The sequence below is a fragment of the Panicum virgatum genome, chromosome 7N (assembly GCF_016808335.1).
Source record: "Panicum virgatum strain AP13 chromosome 7N, P.virgatum_v5, whole genome shotgun sequence".
NCBI classification, from domain to species: Eukaryota; Viridiplantae; Streptophyta; class Magnoliopsida; order Poales; family Poaceae; genus Panicum; species Panicum virgatum.
The window spans coordinates 41,455,040-41,463,802 of NC_053151.1; the positions used below are offsets into that span (position 1 = coordinate 41,455,040).

At 48.8% G+C, this 8,763-nt stretch overlaps 1 protein-coding gene across 3 annotated transcripts; it reads left to right on the forward strand.

Annotated features, from left to right (window-relative positions):
* Positions 1-685: 685 nt before the first annotated feature.
* Positions 686-7,889, forward strand: LOC120681923 (protein indeterminate-domain 5, chloroplastic-like). Of its 3 annotated transcripts, none has more exons than XM_039963605.1 (4): positions 686-979; positions 1,526-1,837; positions 3,574-3,973; positions 6,177-7,889. In XM_039963605.1, exons 2-4 carry the CDS (start codon positions 1,642-1,644, stop codon positions 7,339-7,341), a joined length of 1,761 nt encoding a protein of 586 aa, XP_039819539.1. In that variant the 5' UTR covers positions 686-979; positions 1,526-1,641; the 3' UTR covers positions 7,342-7,889. The 3 variants fall into 3 exon arrangements, with proteins under 3 accessions (XP_039819539.1, XP_039819541.1, XP_039819540.1); XM_039963607.1 differs by lacking the exon at positions 686-979 and adding an exon at positions 1,028-1,277; XM_039963606.1 differs by lacking the exon at positions 686-979 and adding an exon at positions 1,284-1,442.
* Positions 7,890-8,763: the final 874 nt, after the last annotated feature.

Genomic DNA, 8,763 nt, shown 5'->3' on the forward strand with positions numbered 1-8,763 from the left:
TGCATGAGTTGATGGATATAATCAAAGGTAGGTAGGTGCTAATCATGGCCATATAAGCAAATAAGCTTTATATATGTCTGTTACAGAAACAAACAAATCGCATTGTTGGAGCGGATTTTGTACTATACATGATATAAGTTGGTGTTCACTCTACATGATGTTACTTTCTTACTAGAGTAGTACTATATATCTGCTCTAGTATCTCTAAGATAACTCCTATATATCAGCAATCACACGTATGTAACGTAATATACCATAACGTTTCCGTAGTAATCATTTTGAGTCAGAGACACGGGAGCACATACGTGCAAACAAATACCAACAAAAAGCTCGTGGATCTAACAGAAATTAGGTAGTAATGTTAATGATGAGTTGATGACTACTCCTTTAATTTGATGCATTGGCAAAAGCACATGAAACGCGCACGTAAATGCACGCTTGCAGCCCATAAACATCTAAAAGGCAGGCCAAAACAACCCCGGCCGGGGGAAAAGCTTGTGCCTGTGTGCGTGCGAGTGATGTTGAGAGGAAAGCCCCACGCAGTCGGTGGACCCAATCCTCAGACGCTTCACGACACCGCTTGCCTGCGTGAGCTTGCCCCCGCTCCCATCCGTTGTGTGCTACCATACATATCCTTTCTCTCTCTCTTGCTCTGAGTTGTATATAAAAATACTCCCTCTCGGCCTCGCTCTCCTGTATATTTTCCTGGTGCGCATAGGCCTTGGAAAGGGCACAGGGGAAATTCCAGAAATTGATTTATAGTGGAGCATATAAGAGTAGTGTGGGAGAGGAAAGCAGCAGGAGAGAGAGAGAGAGAGAGAGAGAGAGAGGGAGAGAAGAGAGAGGAGGAAAAGTATGACAAGGAAATGAAGAAAGAAATGAGACAACAACCTTCTTATTAGCCTCCTCCACTTCATTCTATCCCCTCCCCAGTCGCAAGAGCAAGCGAGAGGAGCAAAGCAGTGCTAGGGAGAGTGAGGTATCGAGAAGAAACAAACTCCATCCCTCGATTCTTCTTGTTAAATAGTATATATGTATCTGTCTCTCTGTATGTTTGTGTCATGTATGAGTCTGTGGGTGTGGGTGTTTGCGAGCATTTGTTGTTTTGCTTTTTTACTTGTTTTGAGTGCAACTGTTTGTTTGGATTTCCCTGTCCGCTTTGTTCTTTTGTTAATCTCGGAAGAGTCCTAAGCGGCCGATGCCTTGGAGTTTTTCTCGGCGCCTTGTCGATTTGTTTCTCGTTTCAGATCAATTCCAAGCGCATGTGCATGAGCGAGGTATAGCCATCGCTCCCTCAGGAATTCTGGGGCCTCTAGCTCCTCTCCGCTCTTTCTCCTTGGTTCTGTCGGGCTCTTCCTCGATCGATTTGTCTCCGGCGGAACAGCAAATTCATCCCCTTCTTTTTCTCCCATGGTCGCCTGCTGCTCGCATGCTGTGGCTGTGTGCGTCTTGTTTCTTGGCGATACCCGCTTGTTGCCGTTGTTGATTCTGGTGTCTCACTTTGGGAACTCTTGCTTGTTCGCAGCGAAGGGGAAGGGCGAGGAACGACGCTGCCAATCCTAGCAACAGGCCAAAGCGACGACCGGGGAAGAGAAGCTCTCTTGGCGTCTTCGAGTTGGTGCTGGGATAAATCGGGAGGCGATGGCATCGAATTCATCGGCGGCGGCGTTCTTCGGGATTAGGGATGGGGACCAGCAAGACCAGATTAAGCCGCTGCTATCACCGCAGCAGCAGCACCAGCTGGCAGCGGCGCTTCCCGGTGCTGCTTCGAGCGCTCCGGCGTCCGGCCAAGGCGCGCCGACGGCGCCGCCGCCCAAGAAGAAGAGAACTTTGCCAGGTGATTCACGCAAGTACCACCCTTTCTCTAGATTCCGGCCGTGCATGCATACTGCATACATGCCTGCTGCGAGATCTCGTCTGGATCGATTGGAGTTTTATGATTTGGAAGCTGGCACTAGGAGCATCTTCTTCTCTCACATGTGCACTCTCGGTTTCTGTTTCCATTTCTCTGTCTGCCCGTGGTTAATTTCTTGCTTGTGTTTTCTCTGGTTAGTTCTTGATTCGGAATTACTGCTCTCTGAACTACATACGTAATAGTAGTCCAGAGAATTGTTGCCTGGTTTTCCAACACAGATGTGTGCAAGCTACAGCCTGTTTTTAATTTGCTGGAAACAGAATTTTATGGAATAATAATTCTCGAGTTCTTTTGGTTTCTCTCTCCTGCCTACCTAGTTCAACCCGGATCCCCTCTCTACCATACCTTGGCTGCAAAAGGAGCAGCCTTGAAGAGTTCGGGCTGCAGTTTGCACCTTTCAATCAATACTTCATTTAAAGCTCTGTACTCACACCTGAGAGTGGGAATTAATTCAGGCTCCGTTTAGTTCTCAAAAATTTTTCCTGCAGTACCTGTTACATCGAATCTTTCGACACATATATGAAGTATTAAATATAGTTAAAAAAATAACTAATTACACAGTTTAACTGATTAGCACGAGATGAATCGTTTAAGCCTAATTAATTCATGATTGGACATTATTTGTCGAGTAACAACGAAACGTGCTACAGTAATTTTTCGCAAACTTTTCGCGAACTAAACGGGGCCTCAGGTGGAGAATGGAAAACTAGGAGTAGACTTCATTCATGGTGCTTCTAGACTATTTCTTTTTTTAAAAAAAAACTTTTCCGTGTGTTCTTCTCAAATCTCACGTTTCAATCACGCAAACCGGTTTAGGAATTCAAACTCTTCTACCAGCTGTTTTCTTATAAAGACATTTTTTTCCAAAAAAAAAAACGAACATAGCTCCGATCCATATGTATGTTTCTCAAGAAAAAAAAACAAAATCAGTTTATCTCCCAAGATTCCATGCGAGATGTGCATGCATGAGCTGTTACTCGGTTCTTCCCCCAATTATGAGAAGCAAATAGGAGCCATGACACAATCCATGTCGATTCCTTTGCTCCCTTTATCTCTTCCCGCTAGCTTGTTCTTCCCCAAAATCTCTTGCAAATATTCCCTCTCCGTGTCCCAGTTTTGTCTCTACCGTGCCCCCACAGCTCATCAGTCATCACACCCGAGCCGAGAGGAAGGGAAAGCGAAAAAATTAACAAATATCTTCTCCGATCCCCCCAAATTACTATATCTTCAGTACTAGCTCCCACCATATTTTTTTCTTAATCATGCGTGCCTAACCTGTAAGAAAAATATATACTAGTAGTAATTCCCACACATATAGAACAATAATTCCATAGAAATAATTAATAAGACTCGATCAATACATAATAAACACGGCCATGTTGTGCTCGATCTTTTCTGTCTTCCTAGCTAGCTAATCCACCCACAAGAGTTGATGAACATGCATCCTTATTATATATACCCACATGCTGCATTTCTTTTACAGTAGTTCATGGAGTTCAAATAATTTGAAGCTGTGGATTTATCCTGCTTTCTCCTTCTCTGTGATCATCATCATGCATGCACCAGTTGGAATGTTCGATCAAACCAACCTTCTAAGTTCTAAAACATGCATGGCTTGTGTTTGATTCTCTCCGGCCTCGACTCGATCCCGATCGCAGACCCCGACGCCGAGGTGATCGCGCTGTCCCCCAAGACGCTGCTGGCGACGAACCGGTTCGTGTGCGAGGTGTGCAACAAGGGGTTCCAGCGGGAGCAGAACCTGCAGCTCCACCGGCGCGGGCACAACCTGCCGTGGAAGCTGAAGCAGAAGAACCCGCTGCAGGCGCAGCGGCGGCGCGTGTACCTGTGCCCGGAGCCGACGTGCGTCCACCACGACCCGTCCCGCGCCCTCGGCGACCTCACCGGCATCAAGAAGCACTTCTGCCGCAAGCACGGCGAGAAGAAGTGGAAGTGCGACAAGTGCTCCAAGCGCTACGCCGTGCAGTCCGACTGGAAGGCGCACTCCAAGATCTGCGGCACCCGCGAGTACCGCTGCGACTGCGGCACCCTCTTCTCCAGGTATACTTTCCTTACTATTACTATACATCCATCTCGATCGGTGCATGCATCTTCTCCTGCCTCCTATAGCTTGCATTGCATTGCTAGCTAGCCGCATTATTTGTATATATGTTTGTACATATATAAACATATATACATATATCTAGAGAGCCAGCTAGCTAGCCTGTTCGTGCATGATTGCTGCATCATGGGCGGCGAGACAGTGTATGTATGTGGTAGGAAGCATGGCAGGCATCGACATGGGGTTTTGCACTCGCTAGCTGCATGAGCCTGTTGTGGCTGTCCGCTTATGGCTCCCGGATTCGGGCGAGCGAGTAAAGTATTAGGAACGTTCCACGGTTTGGCCTTCTTTAGGGTTAGGGTTTTGTTTGGGCTCGCGGCGACATGGCGCCTGCCTGTAGGTGTAGCAGTTTTGGTGCTCGGCTGACATGGCTGGCTGATGATGAGCTAGCTAGCTAGAAAGACGAAGAGATCGAGCTTCCCTTTCCTGACTTCCATCCCTAGGGAAGCACGAAGCAGGAACCGGCAAACTCTCCTTCTGTCTCGCCAAACACTCTCGTCACAGTATCATGTTTTTACTTTTGATTTTTTTTCCTGGACTGATTCGTGCGTCAGTTTTTACACATCACACATTTATATGCATGCGTCTATGTTGTTACTGACCTGTAGACCCACATTTTTCCTGGTCCATTCTGTCAGGGGCAGTCAACTTGTAAGGCGCATGCAGCTGTCTCTCTCTCTCTCTCTCTCTCTCTCTCTCTCTCTCTCTCTCTCTCTCTCTCTCTCTCTCTCTCTCTCTCTCTCTACTGAATCGATCACTTGGCTGCCATGTAAGCCTGCCTTGTTCTCACGTGAGTTGGCCGCTGTCTAGATGTGGCAGAGCCGTTCGTTGGCCGTGCCAGTGAGCCCGGACAGGTCCACACCTTTTCATGGACACGTTGCCGTGCCCTCACAACATGTATGCCCTGCCTAGCTCGTTCATGCATGCATCACCTAGGTGGCTAGGTGTAACTTTGAGGCACTGTTCATTTATTGGAGGATTAAAACATGTCCCCAAAATGGTGTGGTCACTCTCTCTCCTCCCTTTCATGGGTATGGCAAAAAATTCTCCAATAGGAACTAAGCATGTATGGGAGCTGAAGCTGAGCATCAACAGGAGTTGCATTAATGGCCGCCGCTTGAGTTGTTGGAGAATAACTAGTTCTTCCACTGCTGGCTGCTAGAAAGTAGAAACCCGCCTGTTCTTCCACACGTTTTGTTGTATAGGATGGTAATTTTGATCAGGCCTGCTCGCTCCTAGGTTAATTTTAGTAATCTAGTTATAGTGATAGACATGGCACCCTTTTTTTTCCTCCCACCATGTGTGTCTGTCTTGGTCCCTTGGTAAGGGAGCTTACCAGCTCCACAAAGTTTTCTGATCTCCTTGGTGTGTGTGTTCGTGTGCATGACAGTTCTGATGCCTATGCCTCGCTGCTTTTCTCGTTTGAAGCTTCCTACAAGTGGGAACCTATAGCATGGCAAAGCTATCCATCATATCTCCGTCCCTTTTTTTCCATCCTTGATTGACATGGGTTTCTGGGATCTTGAGCTGGCTTTCCTTGTGGTGACTGGTGAGGCTAGCTTTACTTCAAAAAAAAAAAAACTGGTGAGGCTAGCTAGCTGCTGGTTGATATCTGCATCTGCATGCGTCCATGCATGTTTACCAAACACCTTTGACCATTGCTATCAGACAACCATGTAAGGGTAAGGCTACAGGTAATAGCAGTCTTTAGCATTATTAGGGAATAAACACATCCTGACGACATAATTACTGCAGATCCTTATATCCACAAAAGGGAAAAATGCAGAGCCTCCAATGCAGAGAGAGAGAGAGAGAGAGACTACTGTTCAGATTCATGAGCATACATAACATTCAGTGGCACAGCATCAGCATGCATGCGTCCAGTTGCAGCGTTCACATGTCCATCAGAAACAGTATCTTAACCCGAGATGCCGCTGTTCCTCGGTGCCCGCGCCGTCCCCAGCGTGACATGGGCCATCCGCCCATGCATGCGCCTGCGCCCCTGCCGTTTTCCTACGAAACCTGCATGCTTACTTGTCGCGACAACTTTTACTGTGCATTTTCACTGCCAGCCTCGGGCTCATGGCGTCGTCGTCTGCTGCCTGCCTGCCTCTGACCTATGCCGTCGATGCGTGCGTGCAGGAGGGACAGCTTCATCACCCACCGGGCGTTCTGCGACGCGCTCGCGCAGGAGAGCGCGCGGCTGCCGCCGACGAGCCTCAGCAGCCTCACCGGCCACCTCTACGGCGCCACCAACGCGGGCAACATGGCGCTCAGCCTCTCGCAGGTGGGCTCCCACCTCAACTCCACGCTCCAGGACGGCCACCACCACCCGTCCCCGGAGCTCCTGCGCCTCGGTGCCGCGGCCGGCGGCGGCGGCGGCAGCATCGCCGCGCGCCTCGACCACCTCCTGTCGCCCACCTCCGGCGCGTCCGCCTTCCGCCCGGCCCCGCAGGGATCGGCGGCCTTCTTCCTCAACGCGGCGGCTGCGGCGGGGCAGGACTTCGGCGACGACGCGGGCAATGGGCCCCACTCGTTCATGCAGGGCAAGCCGTTCCATGGACTCATGCAGCTCCCCGACCTCCAATGCAATGGCGCTGGGGGCCCCGGCGGCTCGGCGCCAGGCCTCTTCAACCTGGGCTTCTTTGCTAACAATGGCAACAGCTCGGGGTCTAGTCATGAGCATGCAAGCCAGGGACTCATGAACAATGACCAGTTCAGCGGCGGGGCAGGTGGTGGCGGCGGCGGCGGGGGTTCGGAGGCATCGGCGGCGGGGATTTTCGGCGGAAACTTTGTTGGTGGCGGAGACCATGTCCCAACGCCGGGGTTCTTCGGCGGTGATCAGGCCACCATGCTGCCGCAGATGTCGGCGACCGCTCTGCTCCAGAAGGCGGCGCAGATGGGCGCCACCTCGAACCCCAACGGCGCGGCATCCATGTTCCGAGGCTTCGTCGGCTCTTCCCCTCACGGGCGGCCGGCGACGCCGCACATGGAGCAAAGCGAGGCGAACCTAAACGACCTGATGATCTCGCTCGCTGGAGGCGGCGTCAGCGCCGCGGGGATGTTCGGCGGCGGCAACGGCGCGGGGATGTTTGATCCGAGGCAGCTGTGCGACATGGAGCACGAGGTGAAGTTCGGCCAGGGCGGCGGCGACATGACGCGGGACTTCCTCGGCGTGGGCGGAGGCGGCATCGTGCGCGGGATTTCAACGCCGAGAGGAGGAGACCACCAGAGCAGCAGCGACATGAGCTCACTGGAGGCCGAGATGAAGTCGGCCTCGTCCTTCAACGGGGGCAGGATGCCATGACCGACCGACCATCGAGATTTACAAGGCATGATGAGTTCAAGCCAGAGACTTTGATCAAGCTAGCGGAACCAATGCGAGGAGTAATCAAGGTTATATAGCGTAGTGGCAAGTTAATTAGAAGCTGAGTATCGCATGAGTGAGTTCATGCATGGGATAAAAGCTTTCGTCATCTGAAGGGACCTTGGGTGAGACTGTGTGAGAGAGAGAAATTGAAGAGGCGTCTTCTCTGACTAATGGACGGAGTAAGCTAGTGCGAGTTGGACGCATGTGATGACCCCTTTGCTCGTGGTGGGGGTTGGTGTTCATGCTGGTCTTCTTCTTCCTGTTGGTTTTTCCTTCCCTGTAGTTGGATAATCTTTGTTGGATTAAGTATAGCTTATCTGGTGATAGAACCAATAAGGATGCTTGTAGCTAGCTTAATGGGGGTGATGTGGAGCTTAAACTTGCTCCACTCCCAACCTTCTGTTGCTTTTTGTTACCTTTTCTCTTGTAGCAAAACAATATTCCCCTTACAATGCCATTAATCATGCTAGCTCAAATTCATCCTACTTATTTCTCTGCATGAATGGATCAGATATATATGCATTGTCAAGTATTGGGTCAGCACTGACTAGCTAGGTTGATAATACGTTGCTAATGCATCTTGTCCAATGTTCCGTGAAACCCATTTACCAGCAAAAAAAATATCCATCTATCTATTATCTTAATATTTGGGTAACAAGCGGAGACTCCGTATTCGCTCTCAAGGTTTAGAAATTCACATGTTAATCGGAGAAAAAAGTTAAAATTACCCGCCACTACCATTACGAAAAAATTAGCCTAAAATGCACATATACATGTTTATAAATTACTCACCAATGTCATTAAAATATATTTCTATTTATAAATATCTATCCATCGTTTTGCAAATCAAGCTACACATCGTGCATACCTATAGGATACTAGCTACACAAACAATTAACATATTTTACCACACATATATCTTATTATATCACCAAAATTCCAAATGCACCTTCACGATTATATTATTATTAGTCCAAATAAATAAGATAAGTCTAGGTTTTGCACTATATTAGACTATCCAAAGGTTTGTTGCCGACATTGCTACAAGACACTACCGCACCTCACAATTAACACCACAAGCTCAAAAAAAATCAACACCACAAGCAGATCAGGAACCAGGACAAAATCGATCAGGCCATTATTGGTATAGTGTGCTCATCAGGCTTGAACATAAACATAGGTTGCTTAAATTCTGAATGGAATCTTGTGCCCTGCACAATGGAGATTTGTTGGCTTCCAAAAAGCAACAAACTTGGATCAATTATTCCCCACCAGAAACTAGATCATGGAGGCATGGCACCATTCAACAAACGACAGAATTAAATATAGTAGCAACAGACGGCCAAATAGATCATAAAG